This window comes from Tursiops truncatus, chromosome 2, assembly GCF_011762595.2.
Source record: "Tursiops truncatus isolate mTurTru1 chromosome 2, mTurTru1.mat.Y, whole genome shotgun sequence".
NCBI classification, from domain to species: Eukaryota; Metazoa; Chordata; class Mammalia; order Artiodactyla; family Delphinidae; genus Tursiops; species Tursiops truncatus.
The window spans coordinates 139,444,658-139,463,299 of record NC_047035.1 but is presented as its reverse complement, the minus strand read 5'-3'; the positions used below and the strand labels follow the sequence as shown (position 1 = coordinate 139,463,299).

Sequence of the window (18,642 nt, the reverse complement as noted above, 5' to 3'; positions counted from 1 at the left end):
TTCTGAAAAGGTATTTGTCTTAAGGGAATATTTAGCCAGCAGTCATGAAACATCTTTTGGTCTGGCACTGGGTAGAGAAAAAGATAAAATAAAAATCTCTGCTCTGAACATCTGAGCTTAGGAGTGGGGAGCCTGGAGGAGCATCTTGCCTCTTGGGGACCTGTGGAATCGCCTGGTCCTGGAGGCTCTGTGGTGCTGGTCTCCTGAATTCACAGAGCAGACACCAGCAGACTGGTGGCTTAAGCCCAGCACTTCAGTCAATGGGCTGTTTTTCCTTCCTGGAGGGGAAAAGCCACAAGGCCCAGTGGAGAGGATGGCAAAGCAGTTCATTTCACTTTAGGTAAATATGGACAGCTTGGCCACAAAGACACGACCAGCTTGGATCGGCCCTGCCGTGTGAAGTACTTTGTAGATAAGCAACTCCAAGTAAGGACCGTGAGCTGTGGGCCCTGGAACACCTATGTGTATGCTGTGGAAAAAGAGAAGAGCTGACATGTATAGATAAGGGCATAAAATAAATGTAGAGTGAAAAATTATGAAGCTAACACCTGTGAAACTCCCCCCAGGTCAAGGAAAACCATTGCCAGCACCCCAGAGTCCCCACATTTGGCCTTCCCTATCACAGCCCTCTTGCTCCACCTTAGAGCAGGCAGCATCCTCAACTTTGTCTTCACATTAGAAACACCTGGAGGGAACTCCCTGGCGGTCCAGTGGTTAGGACTCTGCGCTTTCACTGCCTAGGGCATGGGTTCAATCCCCGGTCTGGGAACTAAGATCACACAAGCCGCGTGGCACAGTGTGGCCCAAAAAAAAAAAGGAAAAGAAAGAAACACCTGGGATTTGAAACTGGATGCCTAAAGCCAGCATCGCAGACACAATGAAATCAGAACTTAGGGGTGTGGAACCTAGATGTGGGTAGATTTTTTAGGCTGCCCCCACCCCCGGTGATTTGGAGGTAGTGCTAAGATTGGGAACCACTAGAGGTCATCTTTTGTTATTCATATACCTGTTTTCATTTTGACTCATACCATTCCTTGTATGCATCTGTATACAATATAATTTGTCTGCTTTTGAACTTTAGGTAAATAGAATCATTCTGTGTATGTTCTTTTACGTCTTGTTTTTTCATCAGCACTGTATGATTCATCTGGTGTCGTGCAGTTGATTCATTTTTTATTGTTATATGGTATTCCATTGTATGAATTATACCTCAAGTTATATATTCTCTTACTGATAGTAATTTGTTTCTTTTTTCTTATTGAGTTAAAATACACATAACAAAAAATTTACTATCTTAATCATTTTTAAGTGGCATTAAATACGTTCACATTGTTGTGTAGCCATCACCACCATCCATTCCCATCTCTTTTCATCTTGTAAATCTGAAACTCTACAGCTATAAACAATAACTCCCTGTTCTCCCCAGCCTCTGGCAACCATCATTATACCTTGTGTCTGTCCTGTGCTCTTGACTACTCTACGTACCTAATATAAGTGGAATCATACAGTATTTATCTTTTAGTAAGATAAATATTGGCTTATTTCACTTAGCATAATGTTCTCAAGGTTCATCTATGTTATAGCATATTGCAGAATCTCCTTCCTTTTTAGGTCTGAATAATATTCCATTGTATGTATATACCACATTTTGTTTATCCATTCATTGGTTGATGGACACTTGGGTTGCTTGCATGTTTTAGCTATTGTGAATACTGCTCCTATGAACATGGGTTTACAAACATCTCTTTGAGACTGTGCTTTTAATTTTTTTGGATATATACCCTAAAGTGTAATTGCTGGGTCATATGGTAATTCTATTTTTAATTTTTTGAGGAGCCTACATACTGTTTTCCATAGTGGCTTTCCCATTTTACAATCCCACCAATAGTGCACAAGTGTTCCAACTTCTCCACATCCTCACCGAATACTGTTTTCTGTTTTTTTGACAGTAACCATCCTGATAGGTGTGAGGTGGTATCTCATTGTAATTTTGATTTGCGTTTCCCTAATAATTAGTGATGTTAAGCATCTTTTCATGTGCTTATTGGCCATTCACATATCTTTTTTGGAGAAATGTCTATTCAAGTCCTTTGCCCATTTTTGAATCTGATTTTGTGTGTGTGTGTGTGTGTTGTTTTAGGAGTTCTCTATATATTCTAGATACTAATCCCTTATCAAATAAGTGATTTGGAAATATTTTCTCCCATTCTGTTGGTTGCCTTTTTATTTTGTTGATACTGTCTCAATGTAAAAAGTTTAATTTTCATGAAGTCAAATTTGTCTATTTTTTCTTTTGTTGCCTATGCCTTTGTTGTCATATCTGAGAAATCATCACCAAATCCAATATTATGAAGCTTCTGTCCTATGTTTTTCTAAGAATTTTATTGTTTTAGGTTTTATATTTTGGCCCTTGATCCATTTTGAGTTACTTTTGTATATAGTGTTAGGTAAGAGTCCAACTTCATTCTTTTGCATGTGGTTATCCAGTTTTCCCAGCACCATTTGTTGAAAAGGCTGTCCTTTCCTCACTGAATGGCCTTGACACCCTTCTCAAAAATCATTTGACTGTATATTCGAGGGTTTATTTCTGGGCTCTCTATTCTATTTCATTGATCTATATGTCTGTCTCTTTTTATGTCAATACTGTTGTGATTACTATAGCTTTGTATTAGGTTTTGAAACCAAGAAGTGTGATTCCTCCAGTTTTAGTCTTTTTCAAAATTGTTTTGTCTGTTGGGGTCCCTTGAGATCCCATATGAGTTTTAGTGTTTTTCTATTTCTGTATAAAAGTCCTTGATATTTTAAGAATTGCACTGAATCTATAGATTGCTTTGGGTACTACTAACATTTTAACAATTTTTTTTAAGTTTATTTTTTTTGGCCACGTCGGTTGAGGCACATGGGGTCTTCATTGAGGCGTGCGGGATCCTCTGTTGTGGCGCGGGCTCCTCATTGTGGCACTCGGGCTTCTCTCTAGTTGCAGTGTGCGGGTTTTCTCTCTCTAGTTCTGGCATGCAGGCTCCAGAGCGCGTGGGCTCTGTAGTTTGCGGCACGTGGGCTGTCTTGTTGAGGCGCGTGAGCTCCGTGGTTGTGGTACACGGGTTTAGTTTCCCCGCGGCATGTGAGATCTTTGTTCCCCAACCAGGGATCGAACCTCTGTCCCCTGCATTGAAAGGCAGGTTCTTTACCACTGGACCACCAGGGAAGTCCACTTTTAACAACATTAAGTCTTCCAGTCCATGATCGTGGGATGTGTTTCCATTTATTTATGTCTATAATTTCTTTCAGGAGTGTTTTGTAGTTTTCATTGTACATGTCTTTTACCTCCTTGGTTAATTCCTAAGTATTTTATTCTTTTTGATGCTACTATATATGGAATCATTTTTTAAAATTAATTATTTTTGGCTGCGTTGGGTCCTTGCTGCTGCACGTGGGCTTTCTCTAGTTTCAATGATCCAGGGCTACTCTTCGTTGTGGTGTGCAGGCTTCTCATTGCAGTGGCTTCTCTTGTTGCGGAGCTCTAGGCACGCGGGCTTCAGTAGTTGTGGCTCGCAGGCTCTAGAGCGCAGGCTCAGTAGTTGTGGTGCACGGGCTTAGTTGCTCCGCGGCATGTGGGATCTTCCCAGCCCAGGGCTCGAACCCAGGTCCCCTGCAGTGGCAGGTGGATTCTTAACCACTGTGCCACCAGGGAAGCCCTGGAATCATTTTTGTAATTTCCTTTTTGGATTGTTCATTGTGTATAGAAATACAACTGATTTTTGTGTGTTGACTTTGTATCTTGCTACTTTGCTGAAGTCATTTATTAGTTCTAACGGCTTTTTTGTAGTCTTTAGGATTTTCTACATATAAGATCATTCATCTGCAGAGATACTTTTACTTCTTCCTTTCTAATTTGGATGCCTTTTATTTCTTTTATAACCTAATGGCTCTGACTAGAACTTCCATTACTATGTTGAATAAAAGTGGTGAAAGTGGGCATCCTTGCCTTGTTCCTGATCTTAGAGGAAAAGCCATTGAGTATTATGTTTGCTGTGGGATTTTCATATACGGATTTTATTGTGTGGAAGTAGTTCCCCTCTTTTCCTATTTTACTGAGTGTTTTTAATCACGAAAGGGTGCAGAATCTTGCTTTTTCTACATCAGTTGAGATGATCATGTGTTTTTTTTCCTTCATTTTGTTGATGTAGCTTGTTACATTGATCATCCTTGTATTCCAGGAATAAATCTCACTTGGTCATGATGTATAATCCTTTTCAAGTGTTGCTGAATTCTGTTTGCTAGTATTTTGCTGAAGATTTTTTTCATCTATGTTCAAAAGGGATATTGGTCTATCATTTTCCTGTAGTGTCTTCTGGCTTTGGTATCAAAGTTATGCTGGCCTCACAGAATGAGTTAGGAAGTGTTTCTTCCTCTGAAATATTTTGGAAAAATTTGAGAAGGATTGGTGTTAGTTCTTTAAATATTTGGTAGAATTCACAGTGAAGCCATTAGGTCCAAGGCTTTTCTTTCTTGGGAAATTTTTTTTTAAAATTATTTGTTTATTTTTGGCTGTGTTGGGTCTTCATTGCTGCATGCAGGCTTTGTCTAGTTGCGGTCAGCAGGGGCTACTCTTTGTTGCGGTGCACGGGCTTCTCATTGTGGTAGTTTCATCTTGTTGCGGATCACGGGCTCTAGGCACATGGGCTCAGTAGTTGTGGCTTGCGGGCTCTACAATGCCCGCTCAGCAGTTGTGGCGCACGGGCTTAGTTGCTCCGCGGCCTGTGGGATCTTCCCGGACCAGGCCTCAAACCCATGTCCCCTGCATTGGCAGGCGGATTCTTAACCACTGTGCCACCAGGGAAGCCCTTTCCTGGGAAATTGTTGAGTAGTGATTCAATCTCCTTACTAGTTATAGGTCTATTCAGATTGTTTATTTCTTTGTGATTTAGTCTTGATAGGTTTTGTGTTTCTAGGAACATGTCCATTTCACCCAGGTAATCTGATTTGTTGGTATACAATTAATTGCTCATAGTACTCTTTTTTTTTTTTTTTTTGCGGTACGCGGGCCTCTCACTGTTGTGGCCTCTCCCGTTGCGGGGCACAGGCTCGGGACGCGCAGGCTCAGTGGCCATGGCTCACGGGCCCAGCCGCTCTGCGGCATGTGGGATCCTCCCGGGCCGGGGCACGAACCCGCGTCCCCTGCATCGGCAGGCGGACTCTCAACCACTGCGCCACCAGGGAAGCCCTCATAGTACTCTTTTAAAAAAAAATTTTTTTTATTTATTTGGCTGCACCAGGTCTTAGTTGCAGCATGCGGGATCTAGTTTGCTGACCAGGGATTGAACCCAGGCCCCCTGCCCTGGGAGCAAGGAGTCCTAACTGCTGTACTACCAGGGAAGTCCCCATAGTACTCTTTTAAAACCCTTTTTTCTTTCTGTAGAATTAGTAGCAATGTCCCTGCTTTCATTTTTTTTAATATATAAATTTGTTTATTTTTATTTTTGGCTGCGTTGGGTCTTCCGTTGCCACACAGGGGCTTTCTCTATTTGAGGCGAGGGGGCTACTCTTTGTTGTGGTGGTGGGCTTCTCATTGCAGTGGCTTCTCTTGTTGGGGAGTAAAGGCTCTAGGTGTGCAGGCTTAGTTGCTCCATGGCATGTAGGATCTTCCTGGACCAGGGATCGAACCTGGGTCCCCTGCACTGGCAGACAGATTCTTAACCACTGCGGCACCAGGGAAGTACCCTTGCTTTCATTTCATTTTAATGACTTGTGTCTTTTTTCCTTAGTCCATCTAGCTAAAATTTCATTGATCTTTTTAAAGAACCAACTTTTGGTTTCACTGATTTTCTCTATTGTTTTTCTATACTGAATTTTGTATTTTTGCTGTAATCTTTATTTCCTTCCTTCTGCTAGCTTTTGGTTTAGTTTGTTCTTTTTCTAGTTTTTAAGTTGAAAGTTAGATGGCTGACAAGATCTTTCTTGTTTTTTTAACGTGAACATTTACAGCTATAATTTCCCCTTAGCACTGCTTTTGCTGCATCCCGTAAGTTTTGGTATGCTTTGTTTTTTTCATTCATTCTAAGTATTTTCTAATTTCCCCTGTGATTTCCTCTTTGGTCCACCGGTTATTTTTAATTAATATTAAATATTAATATTTACATAAAATATAAATATTAATATAAATATTAAGCCCTGGCGAGCGGGGGCTACTCTTCATTGTGGTGTGTGGGCTGCAGTGGCTTCTCTTTGTTGCAGAGCACAGGCTCTAGGCGCGTGGGTTTCAGCAGTTGTGGCACACGGGCTCAGTAGTTGTGTATGGGCTGTAGAGCTCAGGCTCAGTAGTTGTGGCGCACGGGCTTAGCTGCTCTGCGGCATGTGGGATCTTCCCGGACCATGTCCCCTGCATTGGCAGGTGGATTCTTCACCACTGCATCATCAGGGAAGTCCCCAGGACCATTATTTTCAAGTCTTTGTCTAATATAGCTGCCATTAAGTCTTTTTCAGGGACAAGATTCTGGTGATTTATTTTCTTTTGAATAGGCCATACTCTCATGTTTCTTTGCACGTCTTGTGACTTTTTTGTTGAATACTGGACATTTGAATCTGGTAATATGGTAACTCTGGGAATCAGATTCTCCCCCTTCCCCAGGGTTTGCCATTGTTTTGTTTTTCTGAATTGTCGTAGGCTGTCTCTGTACCAAGGATCAGCCTGAGGTGTAAACGTAATATCGTCTTTTCTGAGCCTTTCCTTAGGTATTGTGGTTACTTTCTAATTTTCCCCATATATACAGATACTTTTGAATGTCCTAGTCTTTAACATCTGACTCCCAAAAGGGAAACAGTGAAAAATGAAGGGGGAACATAAAGGCACTGATCTGTTAAATTTCCTGGAAGTCACCTGGGTGGGTTGCTAGTACCAACCAGGTACTAGCAACCCAACCAGGTGGGTTGCTAGTACCAGGAGGAAAACAGTTCTCACGGAATGGTGGTTGTGGGTTACTGGCTATCTGGCGGCTCCCTGGAGGACCAGTGCAAGAGCTCACCTTTGTTTTGCCAGACTTAGTGTTCCCAGGGCTGGGCAACTTTTGCTGAAAGTATTTAAAGGCACAAGTATTGCCTGCAATAACCTGGGCAAGGGAAAGATCTGGGAAGAAAGAGCTTGGGAAAGGAGATGATAGGGAGAAAGGCCTTTTAAAAGGTCCCACAGTATACTGGGGAATCAAAGCATAACGCATGCCCAGGGCTGGATATTTGCTCAGAAATGCCTGAGAAAACAATAAGCTTTCATGTCTAGCATTCAGGCTCTACACAAGCAGGACTGAAAGCTAAGGCAGAGTTGTAAACAGCCTGGCTAAGCATTAAAGACTTGCTCCAACACAAAGCCAATCATCTGTAAAGAGTGTTATTTTTTTTTCTCACTTTTCTTTTAATAAGTGAGTTTTGCAAGGTTGCAGGATACAAGAGCAATATACAAAAATCAACTGCTATATGTAGCCAAGCAACAACCAGAAATTCTAATTTAAAAATACCATTTACAATAGCATCAAGAAACCTGAAATACTTAGGGATAAATCTGACAAAGATGTGAAAGATCTGTAAACATGACCTACAAAATACTGAGAGAAATTAAAGAAAACCTAAATAAATGGAGAGATATGCCTTGTTCGGGGGTTGTCAGTTCTCCCTCAGTTGGTCTACAGATTCAATGCAATGCCAATCAAAATCCTACCAGATTTTGGGTAGAAATTGACAAGCTTTTTTCCTAAAACTCATACAGAAATGCACAGTAACCAGAACAGACAAAATAACGTTTAAAAGCACCAAGCTGGAAAGCTAACATTACCTGATTTCAAGAATTCGTATAAATCCTCAGTAATTAAGACAGGGTGGTACTGTCATTAGGACAAATAGATCAGCGGAACAGAAATGTACAGTGGAGAAGGTTTAGCTTTTCAGCTAATGGTGCTGGACAACTGGCTACCTGTATGCAAAAAGAATGAACTTAAAGCCATACCTGGAGCCATACAGATAGATGACACACACAGAGCCAAAATGAATCAGACGTAAATGTAAAACTGAAAACTTTAAACTTCTAGGAGAAAACCTTTATCATCTGGGGTTAGGTAAAGATTTCTTAGAGCAACAGCAGTACAATCCAAAGAACAAATGGATTTCATCAAAATTAAACCTCTGCTCTTCAGTGACACTGTTAAAAGAATTAAAGCAGCCTGAAATTAATATATGTCAATTATACTTCAAGAAAACAAAAAGAAGCCACAGATGGGGATAAGATCTTTGCAAAACATACACCTGATAAAAGAACTTGTATGCAGGATATATAGAGAGCTCTCAAAACTCAACAATAAGAACATAGCTCTGGAATTCCCTGGCAGTCCAGTGGTTAGGACTCTGCACTTCCACTGCTGAGGGCCTGGGTTCGATCCCTGGTTGAGGATCTAAGATCTCATAAGCCATGTGGGCACAGCCAAAAAAATAAAAAATACAATTCAATTTTTAAAATGGCCAAAAATAGTAAACAGGTACTTCATCAAAGAAGATAAAAATGATGGCAAAAAAGTACACAAAAAGATGTTAAACATCATTAGTCATTAGGGAAGTGAAAATTCCAACCACAATGAGATACCATTTCACAGCCACTAAAATGGCTAAAATTATAAAGACTGACCATACAAAGTGTTGGAAAAGATTGAAGAAATTGGAACCTTCAGGGACTTCCCTGGTGGCACAGTGGTTAAGAATCCACCTGCCAATGCAGGGGACACGGGTTCGCTCCCTGGTCTGGGAAGATCCCACATGCCACGAAGCAACTAAGCCTGTGAGCCACAGCTACTGAGCCTGCACTCTAGAGCCCACGAGCCACAACTACTGAGCCCACGTGCTGCAACTACTGAAGCCTGCACACCTACAGCCCACGCTCCACAGCAAGAGAAGCCACCACAATGAGAAGCCCATGCACTGCAATGAAGAGTAGTCCCCACTCACAACTAGAGAAAGCCTGTGTGCAGCAACAAAGACCCAACACAACCAAAAATAAATGATAAAAAAAAAAAAAAGAAATTAGAACCCTTATACATTACTGATGAGAATGTAAAATAGTCCAACTGCTTTGGAAAACCGTTTGGCAGTTTTTTAAAAAGTTAAACATACACCTACCATATGTATGATGCAGGCATTCCACTCCTAGGTATTTAGCCAAAAGAAAATATATCTCCATACAAAGACTTGTACATAGCAATGAAACCAGAAGTTTCCTAATAGTACCTCAGCCTCTTTTTTTTTTCATTTTAACATCTTTATTGGAGTATAATTGCTTTACAATGGTATGTTAGTTTCAGCTTCACAACAAAATGAATCAGTTATATATACACATATATTCCCATATCTCTTCCCGCTTGTGTCTCCCTCCCTCCCACCCTCCCTATCGCACCCCTCCAAGTGGTCACAAAGCACCGAGCTGATCTCCCTGTGCTATGCGGCTGCTTCCCACTAGCTATCTACCTTACGTTTGGTAGTGTATATATGTCCATGACTCTCTCTCTCTTTGTCACAGTTTACCCTTCCCCCTCCCCATATCCTCAAGTCCATTCTCTAGTAAGTCTGTGTCTTTATTCCTGTTTCACCCCTAGGTTTTTCATGACATTTTTTTTCTTAAATTCCATATATATGTGTTAGCATACAGTATTTGTCTCTCTCTTTCTGACTTACTTCACTCTGTATGACAGACTCTAGGTCTATCTACCTCATTACAAATAGCTCAATTTCGTTTCTTTTTATGGCTGAGTAATATTCCATTGTATATATGTGCCACATCTTCTTTATCCATTCATCCGATGATGGACACTTAGGTTGTTTCCATCTCCGGGCTATTGTAAGTAGAGCTGCAATGAACATTTTGGTACATGACTCTTTTTGAATTAAGGTTTTCTCAGGGTATATGCCCAGTAGTGGGATTGCTGGGTCATGTGGTAGTTCTATTTGTAGTTTTTTAAGGAACCTCCATACTGTTCTCCACAGTGGCTGTATCAATTTACATTCCCACCAACAGTGTAAGAGGGTTCCCTTTTCTCCACACCCTCTCCAGCATTTATTGTTTCTAAATTTTTTGATGATGGCCGTTCTGACTGGTGTGAGATGATATCTCATTGTAGTTTTGATTTGCATTTCTCTAATGATTAGTGATGTTGAGTATTCTTTCATGTGTTTGTTGGCAGTCTGTATGTCTTCTTTGGAGAAATGTCTATTTAGGTCCTCTGGCCATTTTTGGATTGGGTTGTCTGGTTTTTTGTTATTAAGCTGCATGAGCTGCTTATAGATTTTGGAGATTAATCCTTTGTCAGTTGCTTCATTTGCAAATATTTTCTCCCATTCTGAGGGCTGTCTTTTGGTCTTGTTTATGGTTTCCTTTGCTGTGCAAAAGCTTTTAAGTTTCATTAGGTCCCATTTGTTTATTTTTGTTTTTATTTCCATTCCTCTAGGAGGTGGGTCAAAAAGGACCTTGCTGTGATTTATTTTTTATTTTTTTATTTTTTTAACATCTTTATTGGGGTATAATTGTTTACAATGGTGTGTTAGTTTCTGCTTTATAACAAAGTGAATCAGTTATACATATACATATGTTCCCATATGTCTTCCCTCTTGCGTCTCCCTTCCTCCCACCCTCCCTATCGCACCCCTCCAGGCTGTCACAAAGCACCGAGCCAATATCCCTGTGCCATGCGGCTGCTTCCCACTAGCTATCTACCTTACTACGTTTGTTAGTGTGTATATGTCCATGACTCTCTCTCGCCCTGTCACAGCGCACCCTTCCCCCTCCCCATAACCTCAAGTCCATTCTCTAGTAGGTCTGCGTCTTTATTTCTGCCTTACCCCTAGGTTCTTCATGACATTTTTTTCCTTAAATTCCATATATATGCGTTAGCATACGGTATTTGTCTTTTTCTTTCTGACTTACTTCACTCTGTATGACAGACTCTAGGTCTATCCACCTCATTACAAATAGCTCAATTTCGTTTCTTTTTATGGCTGAGTAATATTCCATTGTATATATGTGCCACATCTTCTTTATCCATTCATCCGATGATGGACACTTAGGTTGTTTCCATCTCCGGGCTATTGTAAGTAGAGCTGCAATGAACATTTTGGTACATGACTCTTTTTGAATTAAGGTTTTCTCAGGGTATATGCCCAGTAGTGGGATTGCTGGGTCATATGGTAGTTCTATTTGTAGTTTTTTAAGGAACCTCCATACTGTTCTCCACAGTGGCTGTATCAATTTACATACCCACCAACAGTGTAAGAGGGTTCCCTTTTCTCCACACCCTCTCCAGCATTTATTGTTTCTAAATTTTTTGATGATGGCCGTTCTGACTGGTGTGAGATGATATCTCATTGTAGTTTTGATTTGCATTTCTCTAATGATTAGTGATGTTGAGTATTCTTTCATGTGTTTGTTGGCAGTCTGTATGTCTTCTTTGGAGAAATGTCTATTTAGGTCCTCTGGCCATTTTTGGATTGGGTTGTCTGGTTTTTTGTTATTAAGCTGCATGAGCTGCTTATAGATTTTGGAGATTAATCCTTTGTCAGTTGCTTCATTTGCAAATATTTTCTCCCATTCTGAGGGCTGTCTTTTGGTCTTGTTTATGGTTTCCTTTGCTGTGCAAAAGCTTTTAAGTTTCATTAGGTCCCATTTGTTTATTTTTGTTTTTATTTCCATTCCTCTAGGAGGTGGGTCAAAAAGGACCTTGCTGTGATTTATTTTTTATTTTTTTATTTTTTTAACATCTTTATTGGGGTATAATTGTTTTACAATGGTGTGTTAGTTTCTGCTTTATAACAAAGTGAATCAGTTATACATATACATATGTTCCCATATGTCTTCCCTCTTGCGTCTCCCTTCCTCCCACCCTCCCTATCGCACCCCTCCAGGCTGTCACAAAGCACCGAACCAATATCCCTGTGCCATGCGGCTGCTTCCCACTAGCTATCTACCTTACTACGTTTGTTAGTGTGTATATGTCCATGACTCTCGCCCTGTCACAGCTCACCCTTCCCCCTCCCCATAACCTCAAGTCCATTCTCTAGTAGGTCTGCATCTTTATTTCTGCCTTACCCCTAGGTTCTTCATGACATTTTTTCCCTTAAATTCCATATATATGCGTTAGCATACGGTATTTGTCTTTTTCTTTCTGACTTACTTCACTCTGTATGACAGACTCTAGGTCTATCCACTTCATTACAAATAGCTCAATTTCGTTTCTTTTTATGGCTGAGTAATATTCCATTGTATATATGTGCCACATCTTCTTTATCCATTCATCCGATGATGGACACTTAGGTTGTTTCCATCTCCGGGCTATTGTAAGTAGAGCTGCAATGAACATTTTGGTACATGACTCTTTTTGAATTAAGGTTTTCTCAGGGTATATGCCCAGTAGTGGGATTGCTGGGTCATGTGGTAGTTCTATTTGTAGTTTTTTAAGGAACCTCCATACTGTTCTCCACAGTGGCTGTATCAATTTACATTCCCACCAACAGTGTAAGAGGGTTCCCTTTTCTCCACACCCTCTCCAGCATTTATTGTTTCTAAATTTTTTGATGATGGCCGTTCTGACTGGTGTGAGATGATATCTCATTGTAGTTTTGATTTGCATTTCTCTAATGATTAGTGATGTTGAGTATTCTTTCATGTGTTTGTTGGCAGTCTGTATGTCTTCTTTGGAGAAATGCTATTTAGGTCCTCTGGCCATTTTTGGATTGGGTTGTCTGTTTTTTTGTTATTAAGCTGCATGAGCTGCTTATAGATTTTGGAGATTAATCCTTTGTCAGTTGCTTCATTTGCAAATATTTTCTCCCATTCTGAGGGCTGTCTTTTGGTCTTGTTTATGGTTTCCTTTGCTGTGCAAAAGCTTTTAAGTTTCATTAGGTCCCATTTGTTTATTTTTGTTTTTATTTCCATTCCTCTAGGAGGTGGGTCAAAAAGGACCTTGCTGTGATTTATGTCATAGAGTGTCCTGCCTATGTTTTCCTCTAAGAGTTTGATAGTTTCTGGCCTTACATTTAGGTCTGTAATCCATTTTGAGCTTATTTTTGTGTATGGTGTTAGGGAGTGATCTAATCTCATACTTTTACATGTAGCTGTCCAGTTTTCCCAGCACCACTTATTGAAGAGGCTGTCCTTTCTCCACTGTACACTCCTGCCTCCTTTATCAAAGATTAGTTGACCATAGGTGCGTGGGTTTATCTCTGGGCTTCCTATCCTGTCCCATTGATCTATATTTCTGTTTTTGTGCCAGTACCATACTGTCTTGATTACTGTAGCTTTGTAGTATAGTCTGAAGTCAGGAAGCCTGATTCCTCCAGCTCCGTTTTTCGTTCTCAAGACTGCTTTGGCTATTCGGGGTCTTTTGTGTTTCCATACAAATTGTGAAATTTTTTTGTTCTAGTTCTGTGAAAAATGCCAGTGGTAGTTTGATAGGGATTGCATTGAATCTGTAGATTGCTTTGGGTAGTAGAGTCATTTTCACAATGTTGATTCTCCCAATCCAAGAACATGGTATATCTCTCCATCTATTTGTATCATCTTTAATTTCTCTCATCACTGTCTTATAATTTTCTGCATACAGGTCTTTTGTCTCCTTAGGTAGGTTTATTCCTAAATATTTTATTCTTTTTGTTGCAATGGTAAATGGGAGTGTTTTCTTGATTTCACTTTCAGATTTTTCATCCTTAGTGTACAGGAATGCCAGAGATTTCTGTGCATTAATTTTGTATCCTGCTACTTAACCAAATTCATTGATTAGCTCTAGTAGTTTTCTGGTAGCATCTTTAGGATTCTCTATGTATAGTATCATGTCATCTGCAAATAGTGACAGCTTTACTTCTTCTTTTCCAATTTGTATTCCTTTTATTTCCTTTTCTTCTCTGATTGCTGTGGCTAAAACTTCCAAAACTATGTTGAATAAGAGCGGTGAAAGTGGGCAACCTTGTCTTGTTCCTGATCTTAGTGGAAATGCTTTCAGTTTTTCACCATTGAGGACGATGTTGGCTGTGGGTTTGTCATATATGGCCTTTATTATGTTGAGGAAAGTTCCCTCTATGCCTACTTTCTGCAGGGTTTTTATCATAAATGGGTGTTGAATTTTGTCAAAAGCTTTCTCTGCATCTATTGAGATGATCATATGGTTTTTCTCCTTCAATTTGTTAATATGGTGTATCACGTTGATTGATTTGCGTATATTGAAGAATCCTTGCATTCCTGGAATAAACCCCACTTGATCATGGTGTATGATCCTTTTAATGTGCCTTTGGATTCTTTTTGCTAGTATTTTGTTGAGGATTTTTGCATCTATGTTCACCAGTGATATTGGCCTGTAGTTTTCTTTCTTTGTGACATCCTTGTCTGGTTTTGGTATCAGGGTGATGGTGGTCTCGTAGAATGAGTTTGGGAGTGTTCCTCCCTCTGCTATATTTTGGAAGAGTTTGAGAAGGATAGGTGATAGCTCTTCTCTAAATGTTTGATAGAATTCGCCTGTGAAGCCATCTGGTCCTGGGCTTTTGCTTGTTGGAAGATTTTTAATCACAGTTTCAATTTCAGTGCTTGTGATTGGTCTGTTTATATTTTCTATTTCTTCCTGATTCAGTCTTGGCAGGTTGTGCCTTTCTAAGAATTTGTCCATTTCTTCCAGGTTGTCCATTTTATTGGCATAGAGTTGCTTGTAGTAATCTCTCATGATCTTTTGTATTTCTGCAGTGTCAGTTGTTACTTCTCCTTTTTCATTTCTAATTCTATTGATTTCAGTCTTCTCCCTTTTTTTCTTGATGAGTCTGGCTAATGGTTTATCAATTTTGTTTATCCTTTCAAAGAACCAGCTTTTAGTTTATTGATCTTTGCTATCGTTTCCTTCATTTCTTTTTCATTTATTTCTGATCTGATTTTTATGATTTCTTTCCTTCTACTAACTTTGGGGTTTTTTTGTTCTTCTTTCTCTAATTGCTTTAGGTGCAAAGTTAGGTTGTTTATTCGAGATGTTTCCTGTTTCTTAACGTAGGATTGTATTGCTATAAACTTCCCTCTTATAACTGCTTTTGCTGCATCCCATAGATTTTGAGTCGTCGTGTCTCCATTGTCATTTGTTTCTAGGTATTTTTTGATTTCCTCTTTGATTTCTTCAGTGATCACTTCATTATTAAGTAGTGTATTGTTTAGCCTCCATGTGTTTGTATTTTTTACAGATCTTTTCCTGTAATTGATATCTAGTCTCATAGCGTTCTGGTCAGAAAAGATACTTGATACAATTTCAATTTTCTTAAATTTACCAAGGCTTGATTTGTGACCCAAGATATGGTCTATCCTGGAGAATGTTCCATGAGCACTTGAGAAAAATGTGTATTCTGTTGTTTTTGGATGGAATGTCCTATAAATATCAATTAAGTCCATCTTGTTTAATGTATCATTTAAAGCTTGTGTTTCCTTATTTATTTTCATTTTGGATGATCAGTCCATTGGTGAAAGTGGGGTATTAAAGTCCCCTACTATGAATGTGTTACTGTCGATTTCCCCTTTTATGGCTGTTAGTATTTGCCTTATGTATTGAGGTGCTCCTATGTTGGGTACATAAATATTTACAATTGTTATATCTTCTTCTTGGATCGATCCCTTGATCATTATGTAGTGTCCTTCTTTGTCTCTTCTAATAGTCTTTATTTTAAAGTCTATTTTGTCTGATATGAGAATTGCTACTCCAGCTTTCTTTTGGTTTTCATTTGCATGAAATACCTTTTTCCATCCCCTTACTTTCAGTCTGTATGTGTCTCTAGGTCTGAAGTGGGTCTCTTGTAGACAGCAAATATATGCGTCTTGTTTTTGTATCCATTCAGCCAATCTGTGTCTTTTGGTGGGAACATTTAGTCCATTTACATTTAAGGTAATTATCGATATGTATGTTCCCATTCCCATTTTCTTAATTGTTTTGTGTTCATTATTGTAGGTCTTTTCCTTCTCTTGTGTTTCTTGCCTAGAGAAGTTCCTTTAGCAGTTGTTGTAGAGCTGGCTTGGTGGTGCTGAACTCTCTCAGCTTTTGCTTGTCTGTAAAGGTTTTAATTTCTCTGTCAAATCTGAATGAGATCCTTGCTGGGTAGAGTAATCTTGGTTGCAGGTTTTTCTCCTTCATCACTTTCAATATGTCCTGCCACTCCCTTCTGGCTTGCAGAGTTTCTGCTGAAAGATCAGCTGTTAACCTTATGGGGATTCCCTTGTGTGTTATTTGTTGTTTTTCCCTTGCTGCTTTTAATATGCTTTCTTTGTATTTAATTTTTGACAGTTTGATTAATATGTGTCTTGGCGTATTTCTCCTTGGATTTATCCTGTATGGCACTCTCTGTGCTTCCTGGACTTGATGAACTATTTCCTTTCCCATATTAGGGAAGTTTTCAACTATAATCTCTTCAAATATTTTCTGTCCCTTTCTTTTTCTCTTCTTCTTCTGGAACCCCTATAATTCGAATGTTGGTGTGTTTAATGTTGTCCCAGAGGTCTCTGAGACTGTCCTCAGTTCTTTTCATTCTTTTTTCTTTATTCTGCTCTGCATTAGTTATTTCCACTATTTTATCTTCCAGATTACTTATCCGTTCTTCTGCCTCAGTTATTCTGCTATTGATCCCATCTAGAGTATTTTTCATTTCATTTATTGTGGTGTTCATCATTGTTTGTTTCATCTTTAGTTCTTCTAGGTCCTTGTTAAATGTTTCTTGCATTTTGTCTATTCTATTTCCAAGATTTTGGATCATCTTTACTATCATTATTCTGAATTCTTTTTCAGGTAGACTGCCTATTTCCTCTTCATTTGTTAGGTCTGGTGGGTTTTTATCTTGCTCCTTCATCTGCTGTGTGTTTTTCTGTCTTTTCATTTTGCTTACCTTACTGTGTTTGGGGTCTCCTTTTTGCAGGCTGAAGGTTCGTAGTTCCTGTTGTTTTTGGTGTCTGTCCCCAGTGGCTAAGGTTGGTTCAGTAGGCTTCCTGGTGGAGGGGAATAGTGCCTGTGTTCTGGTGGATGAGGCTGGATCTTGTCTTTCTGGTGGGCAGGTCCACATCTGGTGGTGTGTTTTGGGGTGTCTGTAGACTTATTATGATTTTGGGCAGCCTCTCTGCTAATGGGTGGGGTTGTGTTCCTGTCTTTCTAGTTGTTTGGCATAGGATGTCCAGCACTGTAGCTTGCTGGTCGTTGAGTGAAGCTGGGTGCTGGCGTTGAGATGGAGATCTCTGGGAGATTCTCACCGTTTGCTATTATGTGCAGCTGGGAGGCCTCTTGTGGACCAGTGTCCTGAAGTTGGCTCTCCCACCTCAGAGGCACAGCACTAACTCCTGGCTGCAGTACCAAGAGCCTTTCATCCACACGGCTCCTTAATTTGGGATGATTCCTTGTCTATTCAGGTATTCCACAGATGCAGGGTACATCAAGTTGATTGTGGAGCTTTAATCTGCTGCTTCTGAGGCTGCTTTCCCTTTCTCTTCTTTGTTCTCACAGCCCCCAGGGGCTCAGCTTTGGATTTGGCCCCGCCTGTGCGTGTAGGTCGCCGGAGGGCGTCTGTTCTTTGCTCAGACAGGACGGGGTTAAAGGAGCCGCTGATTCGGAGGCTCTGGCTCACTCAGGCCGGGGGTAGGGAGGGTCATGGAGTGCGGGGTGGGCCTGCGGCGGCAGAGGCCGGCATGATGTTGTGCCAGCCTGAGGCGCGTGGTGCATTCTCCCGGGGGAGTTGTCCCTAGATCCCGAGACCCTGGCAGTGGCGGGCTGCAAGGCTCCCCAGAAGGGGGGTGTGGATAGTGACCCGTGTTCGCACACAGGCTTCTTGGTGGCGGCAGCAGCGGCCTTAGCGTCTCATGTCTGTCTCTGGGGTCCGCACTTTTAGCCGCGGCTCGTGCCCGTCTCTGGAGCTCCTTTAAGCAGCGTTCTTAATCCCCTCTTCTCGCACACCAGGAAATAAAGAGGGAAGAAAAAGTCTCTTGCCTCTTCGGCAGGTCCAGACTTTTCCCGGACTCCCTCCCGGCTAGCCGGACTCCCTCCCGGCTAGCCGTGGTGCACTAACGCCCTGCAGGCTGTGTTCACGCCGCCAACCCCAGTCCTCTCCCGGCGCTCTGACTGAAGCCCGAGCCTCAGCTCCCAGCCCCGCCCGCCCCGGCGGGGAGCAGACAAGCCTCTCGGCTGGTGAGTGCCGGTCGGCCCTGATCCTCTGTGCTGGAATCTCTCCGCTTTGCCCTCTGCACCCCTGTTGCTGTGCTCTCCTCCGCGGCTCCGAGGCTCCCCGCCTCCGCCACCCGCAGTCTCCGCCCGCGAAGGGGCTTCCTAGTGTGTGGACACTTTTCCTCCTTCACCGCTCCCTCCTGCTGGTGCAGGACCTGTCCCTATCCTTTTGTCTCTGTTTATTTTTTTCTTTTGCCCTACCCAGGTACGTGGGGGGTTTCTTGCCTTTTGGGAGGTCTGAGGTCTTCTGCCAGCATTCAGTAGGTGTTCTGTAGGAGTTGTTCCACGTGTAGATGTATTTCTGGTGTATCTGTGGGGAGGAAGGTAATCTCCGCGTCTTACTCTTCCGCCATCTTCCCGGAAGTCCGTGAATTCCCTCAGCCTCTTTATACATCAGGATTTAGGC

General features: G+C 41.1%; 1 protein-coding gene across 4 annotated transcripts in view; it reads left to right on the top strand.

Moving 5' to 3' along the window:
* The window catches only part of RCCD1 (RCC1 domain containing 1), a 48,014-nt gene that overhangs the window by 7,522 nt on the left and 21,850 nt on the right, over positions 1 to 18,642 (top strand). The window contains exon 7 of one of the 4 annotated variants that reach the window (XM_033852154.2): positions 341 to 1,230. The exons of the other annotated variants lie outside the window; for them this stretch is intronic. Coding sequence (XP_033708045.1) covers positions 341 to 492 — 152 coding nt within the window. The 3' untranslated portion in view covers positions 493 to 1,230. Of the gene's footprint in view, positions 1 to 340; positions 1,231 to 18,642 lie in introns of those variants that run through there. 4 annotated transcript variants of the gene reach the window in all.